The sequence below is a fragment of the Martes martes genome (assembly GCF_963455335.1).
Source record: "Martes martes genome assembly, chromosome: 6".
NCBI lineage: Eukaryota > Metazoa > Chordata > Mammalia > Carnivora > Mustelidae > Martes > Martes martes.
This window is the reverse complement of record NC_137893.1, coordinates 24,082,298-24,101,912: the sequence shown is the minus strand read 5'-3', so window position 1 is coordinate 24,101,912 and position 19,615 is coordinate 24,082,298. Positions and strand designations below refer to the sequence as shown.

The window sequence follows — 19,615 nt, the reverse complement described above, 5'->3', positions numbered from 1 at the left end:
TATTGGTCTTATATTCTTCTACTACTACTTGATCCCAAATCAGTTAGCTAACTATCTTTCTCTTCTCCAGTATTCCCACAGTAATTCTAAGCATGACAGACTCTCTTATATATAAAACCATTCATCCCTGAAGATGATGAATGTTCGTCAGCCATGAAATAACATTAAACAGCCATTTTTCTAAACAAATTATAGACTATATGAATTTTGTTTTTTATTGCTGCAAAGACAGCCCCTAATTGTTTTTAAGAAATGTGAAATAGGGAAACATCTAGTCTTAGTTTATCTTAGTTTAAGATGTTTTAGAGTTGCAGCATTATCACCGATTGAAGTCTGATAGCCTGGGGTGCCTGGGTGGCTCAGCTGGTTGAGTCTGCTTCAGATTCTTTCTCCCTCCCCCTCTGTCCCTCCTCTCTCTCTCTCCCACGTAAATAAAATCTTAAAAAAAAAAAGAAACTCTGATATCCTACTGCCTCCCTAAGTACCATATGGAATATATACAGCATTAATTTAGTATATGTTAACATTATAATTTAGCTTGGATAAATGTGAAATGAAGGATAATTTAAATTTTGAGTACTATTTAGGATACCATATAAAATCACAGTTCTCCAAACCAAGGATAAGACCTGACCTGAAACTGCTCCAAAAGAAATCAAAACTTTAAGGTTTTAAAACTACATTTAGAACACACTGCCCAAACAGCAACCTAATGAGAACCAATTCTTTTTTCTATCACATAAAAAGTTTTCACAGTACAGTTACATTAAAAACAGCACATCAGTATTTTGTTATAGCTCTCTTTATATTACTAAGATATATCTAACACATTATAATGTGTCTTATTTACATGAACTCACCAAAATTGAGTTTTTCTGGTCGACAATCCAAGCTGGCAAGGCAATTCCAAAGCTTGTGGCTAAAATAGAAAGAGTTATTTCAGAAGAATCTCCACTTTCAGTTTTATTATTTAGTTATATCCTGAAATTCTGCCTCCCAACTTCCCCCACCCCAAAAAAAGCTTTGAGAAAGATTATATAAGGTGTGTTCCCATTACATAAAAGTTAATGGATTTTTCAGGAAGGGGGAAAGAAAATCAACCAAAGTACATGAATTCCTCCTTAGTAAATCTAAATTCCTGGGTATGCAAACACTATGAATATACAAGAAAATGTTTAAAGTCAATAAAGAAAAACAGATTGTTTTCATCCAACTTTTATCAACTGCTAGCTGGAAATTCTGAATAATTACAGTGATTACTTGTCTCATCAATCCAATCTAAGTTCTATCTTTCAAACTGGTTGCCAGAAAGAAAAATAAAGTAAAAATTAGCTAAAGAGAACTCATTTATATCCCTATTTAACTCTTTGAGTTATAATTTTCCTATTCACAAACTAAAGATCAAAATATTCCTTTCAATCTATTAATATTTTCATTTTATACATATATATACACGCATACACACACATATATACACACACACGCCATATCACCAGTAATTTTTAATTATTATTTACCACACCTTGAGGGCCATCTGGATTTCCAAACTCTTCCCAATTTTTCCGCGACTCTTCATCAGTTAAACTATCATTAAAAGAATAAAATTGCAAAATTAGAAAGCCACATCTGAAAAGTATTCATATATACAAATTCTATTAATTAACCAACTCATTTCTTATAGTTATTAATTTTAGAAAATCAAGAAAAGCCTCTCTGAAATCAGGAAAAAAAGAGAGGAAAGCAAGGAGTTCTACATTAAAGCAAATGAGAAGTACTGAGCCTTCACAGAAATTCCTAGTTGGCCCATGGGTTCTCAAGTTTTGCCAGTTCAAGCTGGAAGATAAAACTTTAAAGGTTACTACATTTTTCTGAGAAGGAAGGGAGAATTATAGGTGACTTTTTTCTTATATCCTTATATATTTTCCAAAATTTCTTCAGTGACCATTATTTATACTTTAATAATATGTACCTACTTATAAACTTAATAGAAATTGATAATAATCCCTCCAAAACTGGTACCACATTCTCAAAGGGAAAAATGAACACCTATAAAATTCCATTGCTATAGAAAAGGTCATCTGCATTATGCTGAGGTCACAATTTTCTCCTAAAACAAATGCCAGAAGGACTTGGAAAATACCTGCTAAAGCAAGAGTTTCCTAACCCAGCAATATAAAAATGACAGGGTGATTTTTCGAACACGTAAAAAGAAATATAACTCTTGATCTGGGCCATGGCCAAGGCACAGAATGAAAGTGGTTTTATTCCAGGTCCCAAAATAGATGTTAAAAACACACTAAAAGAAAATTTCAAGTCCTTCAAAAACTTTACAATGTTGTTAAGCAGACAAGGTAGACATACACAAAATGACCAGTAACATCATAAGAAAGGCATTTTTTGAAGATCAAGTGGCAAAAGATTATATTCATGTCCAAATCAAATTTTAACCTTTCCAGAACATACACACATAGGATAGAATGTAGTTTTGTATTCAACAAGAGAGAAAATAACTTTAAAAAAATACCTTTTAAAAAATAGCAAAAATTTTCAGTGACTTCAATTTTTATTCTCTAAACCATAATTTCTATAAGTAAGCTCTACACCCAACATGGGGCTTGCATACTCTACTGCCTCAGCTAGCCAGGTGCCCCCTAATTTTTTTTTTAAAGATTTTCTATTTATTTATTTGACAGACAGAGATCACAAGTAGGCAGAGAGGCGGGCAGAGAGAGGAAGGGAAGCAGGTTCCCTGCTGAGCAGAGAGCCCGATGCAGGGCTCGATCCCAGGACCCTGGAATCATGACCAGAGCCAAAGGCAGAGGCTTTAACCCACTGAGCCACCCAGGTGCCCCCTAATTTTTTTTTAATTGAAGTAGAGTTAACACACAATATTGCATTAGTTTCAAATGTACAAAATAGAGACTGACAAATTTAAGAGTTATGCTATGTTCACAAGTGTGGCTACCATCTTTCGCTACACAATGCCATTATAATACCATTGACTATGCTCCCTGTGACTTATTTTTAAAAATCCCCTTTTATTCCCATGACTTATTTTTTCTGTAAATCTGTATCTCCTACTCCCCTTTACCCAATTTGCCTATCACCCCATCCCTGCCCCTTCTGGCAACCTCAGTTTGTTCTCTGTATTAATGGGTCTGTTTCTGCTCTTCGGTTATTTGTTTTGTTTTTTAAGTTCCACATATAAGTGAAATCATACGGTATGTCTTTCTCTGCCTTATTTCTTTTAGCATAATACCCTCTAGGTCCATCCATGTTGTTACAAATGGCACGATCACATCCTTTTTTATGGATGAATAATAGTCGTGTGTGTGTGTGTGTGTGTGTGTGTGTACCACATCTTCCTTATCCACTCATCCATCAATGGACACTTGGGTTGTTTCTATATCTTGGCTATTATAAATAATACTGAAATAAACAGAGGGGTGCATATATCTTTTTGAATCAATGTCTTTGCTTTCTTTAGGTAAAAACTCAATAGTGGAATTATTGGCTCATACGGTATTTCTATTTTTAATGTTTTGAGGAACCTCCACACTGTTTTCCATGGTGGCTATACCAATTTACATTCCCACCAACAGTGCATGGAAATTGCCACATCCTTGCCAACACTTATTTTTCTTTTTGATTATAGCCATTTTGACAGGTGAAAGGTGATAACTCATTGTGATTTTGATTTGCTTTTCCCTGATTAGTGCTGTTGAGTATCTTTTCATGTGTTTATTGACCATCTATATGTCTTCTTTGGAAAAATGTCTATTAAGGTCTTCTGCCCTTCTTTTAATTGTATTGTTGGTTTTCTGGTGTTGCATTATGTAAGTTCTTTATATATTTTGTACATTAACCCCTTACTGAATATATCTTTGCAAACATCTTCTCCTATTCAGCAGGTTGCCTTTTTGTTTTAGTGGTTTCCTCCACTGTGCAAAAGCTTTTTATTTTGGTGTAGTCCCAATAGTTAATTTTTGCTTTTGTTTCCCTTGCCTTACAATCTTTTTAAAAATCTTTTTAAATAGGCTCCACGCCCAATGTGGGGCTTTAACTCACAACCCTGAGATCAAGAGCTGCATGCTCTATTGACTGACTGAGCCCACCAGGCACCCCTGCCTTATGATTTTTATCTAGAAAAATGCCGCTATGGCGGATCTCAAAGAAATTACTGCCTATGTTCTTCTAGGTGTTTTATGGTTTCAGGTCTCATAACTAGGTCTTTATAATCTATTTTGAGTTTATTTTTGTGTATGATGTAAGAAAGTGGTCCAGTTCCATTCTTTTGCATGTAACTGTCCAGCATCATTTTTGAAGAGACTGACTTTCCCCATTATGTATTTTTGCCTCCTTTGTAATAGATTAATTGACCATATAAATGCAGGTTTATTTCTGGGCTCTCTATTCTGTTCCACTGATCTGTGTTCTATTTTTTGTTCTATTTTATACAGTTTAGTTACTATAACTTTGTAGTATATCTTAAAACCTGGAACTGTTATACTTCCAGCTTTTTCTTCAAGATTGCTTTGGCTATTTGAGGTCTCTTGTGGTTCCATATAAATTTTAGAATTATTCTAGTTCTGTGAAAAATGCTATTGGTATTTTGATAGGGGTTATATGGGATTCGCAGATTGCTTTGGGTAATACAGACATTTTAAGAATATTAATTCTTCAATCCATGAGCATTGAATATCTTTCCATTTATTTGTATCATCTTTAATTTCTTTCATAAGTGTTTTATACAGAGTACAGAGGTCTTTCACCTCCTTAAGATTATTTCTAGGTATTTTATTCTTTTTAATGCAATTATAAATGAAATTGTTTTTTCTTAAATTCTCTTTCTACTATTTCGTTATTATTAGTGCATAAAAATGCAACCAATTTCTAGGTATTAATATTGTATCCTACAACTTTACTGAATCTATTTATTACTTTTAGAAGATCTGGTGGTCTTTAGGGTTTTCTGTGTATAGTATCATGCCACCTGCAAAAGGTCACAGTCTAACTCTTTCCTTACCAGCATGGATGTCTTTTACTTATTTATTTTTTCTTGTCTGACTGCTTTGGCTAGCACTTCCAGTACTACGTTGAATAGAAGTGGTCAGAGTGGACATCCTTGTCTTAGCTCAGTTTTTCACCACTGAATATGATGTTAGCTGTGGGTTTTTCATATATGGCCTTTATTATGTTGAGGTATATTCCCTCTAAGAGTTGAGGAGAGTTTTATCATAAAACAGATGTAGAATTTTAAAAAATGCTTTTTCTGAACCTATTGAGATGATCATCTGATTTTTATTCCTCCTTCTATTAATGTGGTGTATCACCCTGACTGATTTTGCAAATACTGAGACATCCTTGCATCCCCAGAATAAATCCTACTTGATTGTGGTGAATGATCCTTTTAATGTATTGTTGAATGTGACTTGGTAATATTTTGTTGAGGATTTCTGCACCTATGTTCATCAGGGATTGAAAATATTTTAAACTTACAATTTGGTCATTTATGAAAACAAGTACATTGACATCTTCAGTCCCCTTTTAACTTTAACTCCACTTATACCATTTGACCTAAGTCCACAGAGAAATACAAAAGCCAACAAAAAGCACTGTAGAGAGGTTGCAAGTTTGTAAGGAGAGGTGCTTATGGTGGCTCTTTTTTGCTAAGGGAGGGATATTTCTCAAAAAATTTTGCCTCGGTTTCCCTGTACAACTGTCCACTTACCCAGGGCTTTTGCTATTATTTTTCTTCTAATCAGATTCTTTTCCCAAAAATAATTATCTGTCTGCTCTACCTTTCTGATGATGGCAGCATAATAAACTGCTCTGTTCTTTATACAAGGCCCTCAGATTTTGCAAAATAAAGTATAGCTCACATCATAAAAGCACTTTTTTTCAAACTACACACACAGCTAATTACCATTCCAATAATTCACTCATTAAGCTAACTTTGTACAACTGGTATGTGACAGGCACCATGCTCCATACTCAATCAAATTAAAGGAACTGTATCATAAACTTTTTTAAGAAAGCAACATTTTTGGTTACTCATTAGTGCTTCAGTATAACACCATTCCTAAGACCTAAAGTACTTAGAAGTCATGTAATTCTAGGGGCGCCTGGGCGGCTCAGATGGTTAAGTGTCTGCCTTTGCTCAGGTCATGATCTCTAGATCCTGGGATCAAGCCCCCTGTAGGGCTCCCTGCTCAGCGGGGAGTCTGCCTCTCCCTCTGCCTCTCTCCTTGTTTGTGCTGGCTCTCTTGCTCCTTCTCCCTCAAATGAATAAATAAAAAATCTTTTTAAAAAGTCATGTCATTTTAGTATAATTCATATATAATAAGCTTAAATGAGACCAATGATATTAACAAAATTTTTTAAAATTCAATGAGTATAAAGTTTCCTAAACATGATTATATCCCTTAACTTTGCAGGTGGGAGGTTGTGTCATAGATCCTATTAGAAATCTGACAAAAATCTCTAACCCTTCTAGCCCTGGAAAATTGCATAGTTACAAATACACATAAATTCTGTATATAGTTTCAGGGGCCCAGATTTTACATCCTGATCTAGAGAATGTTTTCATTAAATTATAGGTGAATGACCCCAAGTTCACTACATAAAGCTAAGTTACATATTCATGCATAGGAACACATGAAAACATACGTTTAAAAAATTGAGCTTTAAAGTAACATCTACATTTTCCACTTGTTATAAAGTAGCTTAAACATGGGTTTTTTACCCAATACCAAATCCCAACTATATCCAAAAGAAACCAGAAACTATGAACCAGAAAATCCAACAGTTGGTCTAACTCTTCAAAAATAACCAGACCTCCTTTCCTTTAAGTTAGAAACCAGTATGAAGCAATAGGAATGACCCAGCTTGTTATTATAATGGGCAAATAAGGGAAGAGAAAATATCCTGAATAGCCAAAGCAAATTCTAAAAAAACTTTGCAGTTCAAAGCCTATAAATGCATTCCAAAGGCTGCCTGAGTTATACTTAGGCTGCTAGGGCTATGCATAAAATGGGAACTTCAATCAGCCAGAACTTATATTTATCTAATCCATTTATACTTACACAAGTTACAAGATCTCAAAGTTCTAGGTCCCATAATCATTTTACTCCTTCATGTGTCTGATGGACCATTAACTATTTAATACATTTTACTTAAAAAACATTTTTTTAAAAGATTTTATTTATTTATTTGACAGAGAGAGACACAGCAAGAGAGGGAACACAAGCAGGGGGAGTGGGAGAGGGAGAAGCAGACTTCCTACTGAGCAAGAAGCCCGATGCGGGGCTCCATCCCAGGACCCTGGAATCATGACCTGAGCTGAAGGCAGACGCTTAATGACTGAGCCACCCAGGTGTCCCTACTTAAAAAAAATCCTAAAGCTTGATCATACAATTAAGTTAAAACCAAAGGCCATATATTATTCTTTTGTACTTTTTAGGATAGAGACCATACAAGATAAAGAGTCAGATTTCCAGTAACCTGAGAACAAAATCACGAACTTAAGAACGTTACAATACCTGAAAACTGAGAGGGGGAAAAAAAAATCAAAGGCACTAAAATTAAAACTACCAATTAAACAATCTTAGCTATCTTCAGTTCTTCTCAAATTACCTGAAGACAGCAACTAAAGCACTGAAACACTTGTGCAATGAGAGTAAATGCTTGGAGAAGACACAATGGAAAAAGGGGGAGACCAACTGAAAGACAGCAATCTGGAGAACATCTGCTATGCAGAAAACAAAATGTAGTACACGCTTCAGGAAGTTCCTGAAGACACTGCTTTACCGCAGAATCATATATATATAACAAGCAACTCACAAAAAAAGAGAGGAAAGGAAACATAGTTAATATACTTTCATTAAGCACAAATGAGCATTTCCCAAACTTCTGTAAGTCATATATCACTTGTACTTGCTATCACATCTGAGTATCCTATTTGCTTCCTTTTTTTTTCTTTTAAGACTGTATTTATTGATTTGACATAGAGACAGAGACCATGCAGAAGCAGGGGAAGTGGCAGGCAAAGGAACAGGGTGAAGCAGGCTCTCTCTCTTGATCCCAGGACCATGCGATCATGATCTGAGTCAAAGGCAGATGCTTAACCTACTGAGCCACCCAGGTGCCCTTTCTATTATTTACTTTTATTTTTAAAATCAGCACAAAATTATACATCACTGAGTCCTCTAAAAACAGACAACATCTTGTCTGTATTTTACTCTTTAATTTAACATAAGAGCTGAATGGGGACATGCCTGTAAGTCTTGAAAAATCCAGCTAACGTTTATCTCTTGTCATATTAACACACAAGGAAAAACTACCTCTAATTTTATATACTCTATCTTGTTTCCCAAAAATTAAACTAGTCTTCAGATAACTTAATAAGACAAGCTACTTTTCCAAAATAAGAGAAATGGAGCTAGTCTAAAAAAAGGCTAGAAATGAAAACAAGGTATAAATATATCCTCTTCTAATCAGAATGCTTAGAAAATTAATTAACATTATCATGTACTACTTAGGTATTCTCATTGTACCTAATACTTAGGTAATAATGTTAATTAATTTTCTAAGCATATATAATCTTCTAAGCATATACTTAATTTAACCTAAACTTCACAGGGCAAAAGCACTACTCTAAGATACTTAGAATTCAAGTTTAGTTAAATTAGTAGTTTAGGGTTGTCAGGCAGTTCCATAAATAACAGACTCAACATATAAGGTCAGTATTTAAAAGCATATGACAACTATTTTATTCAAATAAAAAACTATCTTTACCACTCCTAAAAATGTGTAATGGGTCCTATGATACTTACGCTGCATAAGCTTTTGCTATCCTCATGAACATAACTTCATCACCTCCTTTATCTGGATGATATTTAAGTGACAGCAAACGATACTGTTTCTTAATCTCTGCTACTGTTGCCCCCTAAAAAGAAAGCTTTGTTTCAGTAAAAATAAGCACAATGCTGTAAAAACATAATTCATCCCATTTTGAACTTTAAACATAAACTATTCAACATTTTCAGAAAGAGAAAATGTTTTCTTCCTATATGCTATCCCATAAGTTTCATACCATGTATTTTTTAAATAAAAATATACTTATTTTGTCTAATGTTTATTTTATCGAGCACCCACTAGGTGTTTTGTGGTATACTAGGCACCAATGATTTAAGAATGAAACCACACAATGCCAAATTAAAATAAAATAAAAGGATAGTAACATTTAAATGATCACAGTAAATTAAGTCTGTCAAGAAATTCTCAAATCAAAGGTTAAATTCTTTTCTAAGAAATAATCAGAAGAATATCTGGTTTCATTTGTTTACCAATATTTTAATATTAAACACTCAAGAAGTTTACCTTAGCTGTTTCCTAATTAGACTCAATTTCTATTAATAAATTTTCCACATTGATTTTTATGGCATTAAATTGCCCCCCAAATCTTTTAATCTTAAAAAAATCTCTCTTGATGACCATGATCATCACAAAAAGAAAAATCAGATGATATGATACAAATTCGGCTTTTACAAAACAGAAAACTAGAAGACGTGTTTTGTAATGGTATTACATGAATACCTGGATAAAGCCATCTACTGAGCAAATACTAGAAGTAAAGAAAGTGGTTTGGTGAAAAAATGGAAAGAGCACTAGATTCAGCTTGACTCCAGACAAGACACAAATTTTCCAGGCCTCATTTTCTCCACCTGGAAAAAAAGGCTAGATGGTCTCCAGCATTCATTTCAGTTCTAAATTTCCACTGATAAAAGACTAATTTTCTATTGGGACCCATTTCAATCACGTTCAATCAAGAGATTACCTAGGGAGTATATCCAAGGTTAACCTCAATTTCCACTAACAATGAAACCAGTTCTTTGTAAGACATAAAGACTTAACACACTGCTTTAGTGTCAACTAACATAGGATCATGAGATTTTTACCATCCAACTAACATAAATGAACCTCCTGGTTTTAACTTTGCATTTAAACCAATCTTATAAAAGTCTTTTAAAAATATCCTAACTTCTCATCTCATCTTCCAATATTCTTATATTTAGCAATTTCAAACCAAGCCTTACTAGGATGGAAATTAACATCTGTAGCTTAAAAAACATATATACATTAGAATAACAATGGATTACATATCCAAAGTCTGATTTCTTTAGGCATAACCCAATTCCTTTTAGGATATGGGCTTACAGTATTTTCACAGGGTCAATAAACTATTGTGCATTGTATAAAAATACTACTTACAGGATCCAAATTTAATACTTCATAAGGATTGTATTCTTGATATTCTCGGTCTGTTTTGGAAACTTTGTATGCAAGGAATAAGAACAATGCCCATCCTGCAAGCAGAACTATTTTCCTGTTTAGGAAAAAGATAGGTAAAGTATAAATAAATATACCTATATGGTTTTCCTTTAGGAGTCTATAAAGACATTATGACCAAACAAGGCTATAAAAACAATCTAAAGTGTCTTACATCGCTATGATATTGATTCAGTTTCATAATCTGAGTTGTAAATTCCTGTCACAACCTCTGACTTTTTATTCTGAATTCTCTAGAATCTAGCAGTCTGCATCTAGAATCTTGCATGTAATATTCCTTCATTACTATTTGCAGAAATTTATGTATAGAACTTAATTCAATTTATTAACTTATTGGTCTCATATTAGATCAAAATATACTAAGTATTCAGTAAACCATTATGTAATAAAAAAAAAAAAAACAAGAGCTGTTCTTAACCTAATAATTAGACTTTAAGTAAGATAAACTGCAAAAAATAATGGGTCAATTGTGCAATGAAGAATGAATAGCCTTGTTTATGAAACTTAAGAAACAAATTAAATATCCATTTATGTGGAACCAATTAAATAAACCATTTATAGGAGACTAATAAACCAAGACACAGCCAAATAATTAGCCAATACAGATATAAAAAGATGTAAATAACAGGATAAAAAGGGATATAAAGGAATACAGAAGTTAAAAAAAAAAACAACTAACTCCTCCTCTCCAATATGTTCTGTTTAGTAAAAATATTTAAAAGACTGATATTATTAGTGTTGGAGAGGGTGAAAAAAAAGGAACACTTATACCCTTTACACTCTGAAGGACTATCTGGCAATAAGGTATCAAAACCCTAAAGAAGTATACAAACCCTTTTAACTATCTATTTCAAGAAATTTAGAAGGAAATAAACTAGAATTAAGCATATAAAGTATAAAAAGCTGATTACAGATATAGAACAGAAATAATACACTGAATACACAGAAATAATAACAGAAAACACACACAGAGATGCCCATCAATAGAGTAGTAAACAAATAAATTAATGGTATATTAATAAAGTGAAATACCACCTAGCCAATAAAAATGGTATCTGCTGTGGAAGATTATCTACCTTGCTAAATTAAAACAAGAAAATCAGCTTTCAAAGATACATGTATAATATGCTATTTTTAATAAATAAAAGTTTATTAAAAATACTAAAGGAAAATGATCTTAATAGTGGCCATATTCCGTGATGAAATTGAGTAATTTTTATTTTTTTATACTCTTTATATCACAATTTGTTATGCTAAGGAGGAATTGTTAAACACATAAAATGAATCCTATGAGCCTAATCAAACAAAACTGGAGAGACGTTTTTTTCAAAGACAGAAAATGTTACATGTGTTTAAGCTCATTTGGTCAAAACCTAGTTTAAATATGTTTATTTGGAATGAAACTTCAGGATCAAGTTCCAATCCACCTACTGACTTTTATCACCCAAATTAAAAAAACAAAAACCAAAAAACCCACTCCCAAAGTTCCCTAAGCTTTTCCTACCAACATGCTTTTGCTCTTCAATCTTTCCATCTAGAATTCCCATTCCCCATTTCTACTTACCCAAACTATTCATCCTTCAAGACTCACCTCAAAGCAATCCTTACCCTTGTCAAAGTGATCAGTGGGGAAACCCGAGTTACTCACAAAGAAGCAAAACCCATGACTTTCCTCCTCCAACTCACTGCAAGCTCCCTGAGCACGTGGACAGGACCTTAATGAATTTTTGACTAACTTACTGAAATTTTGACTAACTGCTTAAACAAAGTTGGCATTCAGATACAAATATCTTTCCATCTGGCCAAAATAACGTTCTAATCCTTATTAAGTACCTAATACTGCAAACTGCTTTCCATACTACCTATATCCCCAAAGGGAAAAGAATCCCTACGTAGAACACTCCCGCTTTTACCTAGCTATCTAGGGAGAGGTAATCAAGAACACAGGCTCTGGAACAAATCTACCTGAGGTCAAATCCCAGCTTTACCACTTATTAACTTAGAGATCTTTGGAAGTTGCTTTGTCCTTTACAACTCAGTTTCTAATTTTTAGGATGTGTTTAAGAATTAAAAGAGACTAGGTATGTAAAGCACCTAGAAGGTACCTCACAGATAGTAAACAATCGATCCCTGTTAGCTGTTCTCAGTATGTCTTACCCAAACCTCCTGTCCCAAGACAGAAAGCCCTTCCTCTGCTCTGTCATGGCACCCCTCCACCCCCCAACACCCCCACACCCCACCCCACCCCCCACCCCGGCCAGAGCCCTTACTAAACTCTATTATCATTACTTGTTTACTTGCCGGTTTCTCCCACAATGTTAAGCTGCTGAACCACATCTATTTGTTAATCACAATATATCAGTTCCTGGTATAATAGGCACACAATGACTACTTACTGAATGAATAATGAAAATAATTTACATAGTAATTTTTAACTCAAACCCAAAGTCTGCCATACCTTCGATATGCTACAGAACATGTGAATATCTGTAAGTTAATAATTCCACATTTTGTTTTGCCAGTGCCCCAAAGGCTAAGAAAGCTCAGAAAACAAAGATAAAAGTAAAACTGAAAATCACTAAAACAAGACTTAAAAGCAAACAAGGGTAGAAGGGAGAGGAAATCAAAACACCTAGGATGAACTATAACCCATGAGAGATGCTCCACATGTTGCACCTGGCTCTCTGAGAAGAAGGAAGGAAGAAAGGATTAGAGAAGCTCATAACAGAAGCCCCCAAGCTGATGAAAACTAACCACCAATAAAATCACACTTTAATTTCCCGAAAGCTAAAGCAAAGGTAGAAACAGAATGGATTTCATCATGATCTACACCCAATTTTTTAAAAACATATTTAGGTCCTGTGAAAAGATAAGCATTTTTCCCTACATAAAGCATCAGTGATCAACTTTGTGAAGTCTTGCGCTTTTTCTTTAAAAGTCAACTTCCAGAAATTAGAGCATTACACAATGACTGCTTAATTGTGAAACAATGCTTTAAGGTTAAGTAGCACAAAGGTTTTGAAGTTTCCGACCTTATCTAAATTGTTACCCAGTTATTTGTTTAATTCTTCCTCACTTACAAACATCCCTTAATCTGTGCTTCCATTTAAGTAAAGCAGTTTACTAATCACTGAACAGAACTTCACAGAGTTGGTTTTTTTCCTTGAAAACTGGGGTTCAGATACCCACAAAGTATTGATCAAAACCCAAAAAGGAAGATATTGGGAGGCCAAAAATATTTGCCTTGCTACTTCCTGAAACTATAATTTAAAATGAGAAGCAAAAGCACAGAATAAACAGTGAACATAAAACTACTCTTCTAAAAACTAATTTTGCCTTTTAGTTTCGCACCAATGAAGAACTCTTAACACCAAAGCTAAAATTTCCCTCCCTCTGCAGAGGAACTAAACTCAGCAAAGTAAAACCTTACAAAGAAAAACCATTTAAACCCCATGAAGTTACACGGATAAGTTGAAATTATCATCATTCAAGCCCGATTAAAAAATAAATGGTTCTACTTTTACTAATTTCCTCTGCTAGTTCTTTCCCTCCTATCTACTGGATAGACAGATAGAAGTAATTCACAAGATACAATCCTCCAAAAATGGCAACTCTTTCACCTATCAGATTCACCTATTACTGCAAAATTGATGACCCAGGGTGAAGACCCAAAGCCTAGGCTCTAAACCAGCATACCCCATAGCCTTATAAAGTCAAACAGGCCTGCTCTAATTAAACATGCTAATGACCTGTTTAATCAAACTGGCCTGCCAAAACAAAAGGTCCTGCTCTACCACTTCTAGCTCCAGGACCCTGGTCAAGTTACCTCATCTTCCTTTTAATTTCTTCATCTGACAAAACAGCAAAAACATCTACTCTGAAGTTAATAATAAAATTATGAGATAACACACAAAGCCCTAGCACAGCATCTAGCATACAGTATGTGCTCAATAAACTTTAATTATCACTATGAAAAATGCAAACTTGATTATGTCACCTCCCTGCTTTTGATAATCTTTTAAAGATTCCCCCATAGTCTTTAAGGCAAAATCCAAATCCTGACAAGATGCACAGGTCTTCCTTCAAGGTTTGACTTCCCCTTCTCCCTTCCTTCCCAAGTCAGTACGTTCTCTCTCCTTTGAACTTCTAAATCACTCTGTTTAGAACGCTCCCAAATTCACATCTAACCCCCACCTAATGCTACAATTTCTTTAAACACATGTTTTATTCATCATTATACCCATATTTTATGTTACCTAGCAAAGAATAAGCACTATGTACTTTTTTTATTGAAACCAATTACTTACTTTACTGTAGGAATAATATTTGGCTGAGGTTTTAATAACCGTAAACGATACCACATACATCTTCCATACACTTTTCTGATATTCTTTAATCGAATTTGCTCTGTCAAAAAAAAATAAATAAGGTGGTAAGTTAAAGCATTTGTCACACTGAGGGCAAAACCAGTTAATACCACGCTAACCTTTATTACCATGCTAAAATTTTACTGGAGTATAAAATACTACCTACTCAAATAATCTTTAACAAAAACTGAATATTGGTTAATTTTTCTGCCACTCAGAACAAATGATCTATCTAGAAAATGTTGTTCAACTACCAGGCAACCATTTTCATGCGCGACTTAAATAATTCCTAATTAAAAAATGCAAAAACTGAATTGAACCCAAAATATTTAGTCACATAATCAGCAATTTCTGAGAAATGCTCCCTTCCTTTCCCTTTTACTACAGAAGGCACAAAAAGTATAAAATAGTTGAAACATGCAGCTTATTAAGGAAGCTAAAGAGAAACAGTATTGTTCAATTATGAGAATAATTATGTTAAATTAGAGAAGTCACCCAAACCCATAAGAACTTAAATTAGGTTCATATAGGAGTTAAAGAAACGGCATTATTTTAGTAGCCAGGAAAAATCTTCAATTCAATTAAAGAGACATTAAACCAAAGCCAAAATATCATGTATTGTTTTACTAAACTCACTATCATCACTTGAATAACTTTCCCAAGTTTAAAAAAAATTAAGTTTTAAAATAAAAATGTACCTTTTCATGAAGATGGCATACAGAAAGGCAAAGGAAAAAACCATCCCCCTCCCAAAGCTGAAGCCAAAATCAAGGCTTGGAAGGCCAAGAAGGCAGTGCTGAAAGGCAATGACAGCCACCAAAAAAAAAAAAAAAAGTAAGAAAAAAGAAAGAAATCTGTGTGTCACCCACCTCTGGTAGCCCAAGACACTCCAAAGGCAGCCCAAATATTTTCCTTGGAAGAGCAAGAAGCTTGACCACTATGCCATCAAGTTCCCCCTGAGCAATGAGTCAGCCATGAAGATGATAGAAGACAACAATAACTGTTGTGTTCACTATGGATGTCAAGGCCAACAAGCACCAGATTAAACAGATTATGAAGAACCTCTATGACATTGTCAAGGGCCAAGGTCAACACCCTGATCAGGCCTGATGGGAGAAGAAGACATGTGGTCCACTGGCTCTTGACTATAATGCTTTGGTTGTTGCCAACAAAACTGAGATCACCTACACTGAATCCAGCTGGCTAATACTAAATGGAAATTTTTCCACAATACTAGAAACTACAAAACTGGAGTCCTTAAATGAGATGATAAGTAAAAGAACTTTGCATATAACAGAATGCTCCAAAGCCACCACGCAAGAAGTCCAACTACCCTGTCACCACCATGCTTTGAGGAAAGCATCCACATAGGAGAGGTACGTGGCAGGAGGTATCAGAAGCAAGTGTGAAGTGGGATCCATAAACGGGAAGGAGTGCCAACAGCAAAGGAGACTGGTACTACACAGGGGGACTGATCAAATAAATTAACACATAAAAGATAACTGGAGTCCAGTTTTTCACCATCAGAGAAGGGAGTTACACATACGAAAAAATCGAAAATAAGAACAAATCATGGGGTACTGAATAGGAACTAAAGATATCAGTATGAACTAATATCTTTCAATACAGAAATACAGATGTATTCTATACATATACATTCCCTAACACTATTAAGGGAGCCTAGGAGCAGTGGGTAAGATCAAGAGCAGTGAGCACATTAACATCCAGATCTAGTTTCTAAATACCATTCTCCACTAATGGGAACAAGGGGTCCAAGTGTCTTTCACAAAATATTATAAAAGGGAAAGGAATAACTTTACAGTGGGAAAATACGGTAGGCTGAACAACCGTCACCCAAAACGTCCACATCCTAATACCTTGAACCGGTGAATACATTATCTTACATAGCAAAAAAGACTTTACAAAGCCAACTAAATTAAGATGACATGGGGAGATGTATCCTACATTAACTGGATGGGCACAATATAATCACAGGGGTCCTTATAAGGAGGAGGCAGGAGGGTTAAAGACAAAGGTGATACGTCAATGGGAGCAGATGTTGGAGTGATGTCCTCTGAAGATGGAGGGAGGAGTCACAAGCCAATAACACTGGCTGTCTCTAGAAGCTAGAAAAGGCAAGAAAACAGACTCAACTCTAGAGCCTCCAGGAAGAACCAGTTCTACCAACCCCATGACTAGCACAGAGAAAGCAATTTTGGACTGCCAGCCTCCTGAACTGTAAGAGAATAAATTTGTGTTGCAGTAAGTCATTAAGGTTGTAGAAATTTGTTACAGAAGCAATAGGAAACTAACACAGAAAGCCTGGCAGACGTTATCTTAATCAGATGATCAGTGAACATCAACAGCATTGGAACAAAATGCAATCATATACCATCTGATAGAATGCAGTAAGAGACACACAGAATCAGTTTTGTAAAATTCCTGCCTAAGATATATAACCTGAATCTAATCATGAAAAAACACCAGACAACCCAAATTCAGGTTCATTCTACAAAATAATTGGCCTATAATCTTCAAAGTCAAAAAGCTGAAGAACTGTTCCAGACTGAAGGAGATTAAAGAAAGATGTTAATTAAATGTCATGTGTGATTCTGAACTAGATCTTCTGCTATAAAGAACTTCACTGAGACAAAACTTAAATAGGGTCTGAGAATGAAGTGCTAATGTTAATATTTTTATTTTCATGGTTAAATTATGGACACTTTTGAAAATATCACTGGTGACTTTTTAATCTGTATTTCATTATATTAAGCCTCCACAGTCTCCCATTTCAACTATAAAACCAAGGAAATGTTTGAAAAGGTTATAAAAACAATGCTGAATTTTCCATCAACCAGATGGCTTGATCAATTCAAAGGGATGATATTCTCCCAATGTCTCTGGCCCAAAAAAAGTACACGTGATTTTCAGCCCCATAGTTTTTCACAATGTGTACACGTACATTCTATGCCTCACTCTTCCAGTCCAAAACGTAGAAGATCTTAATTTTTTAGGATAACATTGAAGTCAATCAATAAGTACTACAAGCTATGATTTACACAGTAACACAATGACATTTAGATTTCCAGCACAACTGAATATTCAGAGCACACATTCCAAATCTCTACATGAATGACCTCAAGTCAAAGTAAATATCACAAGTGAAGTCCTTCCAGTAAGTTTTTTACAAGATATTTAGAATGTAAAAAAAAAAAAAAAAAAGTTCATTTATAAACTTCTAGTTGTCATGGCTAGTAAAAATTATATTAATAACACCATTAACTTAGCGTTTTTAGTTAAATCTCTTTTTTAATTTTTTTTAAAAGATTTTATTTATTTGCCAGAGAGAGAGTGTACACACAAGCAGGCAGAGAGGCAGGCAGAGGCAGTGAGAGAAACAGGCTCCCTGCCAAGCAAGGAGCCCGATGTGGGACTCGATCCCAGGACGCTGGGACCATGACCTGAGCCGAAGGCAGCGGCTTAACCAACTGAGCCACCCAGGCGTCCCTAACAGAGTTTTTAAAGAAATCATCCACATTTATAGAAAAGGGAAACTACAAACTCATAAAACAATTCTGTGGTTTAAAAAACAATGTAACAACATATTATGATTGCTCTCAGCAGCTGAACATAAAGTTTTTATGTCTATGGGAACAGTACAGGTTTGGGGGAAAGTTATTATGGTTGTGCTTCATAAGCTATACAATGTCTTAGCTAAAATAGTCACAGCCATCTGTCCATGCCAGAATGATCTGACAGGGTACAGTATATCTCAGTGAACTCTTAGCACCATATTCCCAGAACCCAAAGAGCTGAAAGAATGCTAGCCAGAACTGAAGTTTTCAAACCTGTTTGCCTGATTGTCAAAAAGAATTTTTAAAAATCATATTATCTACTTGTAGATTTCCAATTTGGCATCTCAAATTTTTTATAAGAAGTCTGAAGAGTTGCAAAAGATGTCATTTTTGACATGGAGTTAACATTTTAAAATAGAATAGTTCCATAACTTTTAAACACACCAATGCAATCTAAATACCTCAGCAATTTCATAGCCACCATCATACATTTACAAAATTTCATGAACAAACCAACCCTTTATTCTACTTCCCCCACATAATTCTATCCTAATGTAGCATATTTTTATCCTGATAAGTCATTTCTTATTATACTGACAAATACCTCTTAAAATTAATTTTTTCTTCCCCGTGACTATTTTTTCCTAACATTTTATTTTGAAAATCTTCAAACCTTCAGAACAGCTGAAAGAATATTACAATGAACAATACCCTTCACCTAAATTCACCAAATGTTAACATTTTGCAACTCTCGGCCTTACCTCTAGTTTCCTTTTTCTCCTCCCACTCTTTTTTATCTGAACTATCTTCCTGTAAACGGCAAACGTCAATATGCTTCACCTCTAAATGCTTTAGCACATAGTGCCAAAGAACATAGTTAAGTTTATCATACTCAGGTTTGACATCTATATGCTTTTAGATGTTAATTTGATGCTACTTTTTTTGGTGCTATCAACACAACATAAATATTATAAGTTGATAAATTATTAAAATTAGAGTAAAATATCTGCTATGCTGTCACTTATAAGCTTATAAATATCCCATAAATACCAAAACTTATTTTTAAAAGTGAAAAGTACATTTTGCCAATATTAGACAAAATAGCTTTATCTTCTAATTTAAGTATATTTTGTTAAAACTTGGAAGCTGCAGATTACCTTGAATCATTCAATTTACAGAAAATATCCCCTCTATAACTAAATTGGCAAAGGCAGCCCTCACTGTTAAATCAATTAGACAAATCAAACTTGGTCAAAAAAAAAAAAAAAGTATGACTCCATTTTTTCAGTTCAAATAAATATACAAATACACTGATATTTTGAA

The 19,615-nt window shown here is 34.4% G+C and overlaps 1 protein-coding gene across 1 annotated transcript in view; it reads right to left on the bottom strand.

Annotated features, from left to right (window-relative positions):
* SEC63 (SEC63 homolog, protein translocation regulator) overlaps positions 1-19,615 on the bottom strand; it is a 71,641-nt gene that overhangs the window by 38,939 nt on the left and 13,087 nt on the right. The window contains exons 2-6 of the mRNA XM_080806029.1: positions 14,658-14,757; positions 10,273-10,387; positions 8,835-8,947; positions 1,523-1,584; positions 861-919 (exon numbers count right to left, since the gene is read on the bottom strand). Coding sequence (XP_080662155.1) covers positions 861-919; positions 1,523-1,584; positions 8,835-8,947; positions 10,273-10,387; positions 14,658-14,757 — 449 coding nt within the window. The remainder of the gene's footprint in view (positions 1-860; positions 920-1,522; positions 1,585-8,834; positions 8,948-10,272; positions 10,388-14,657; positions 14,758-19,615) is intronic.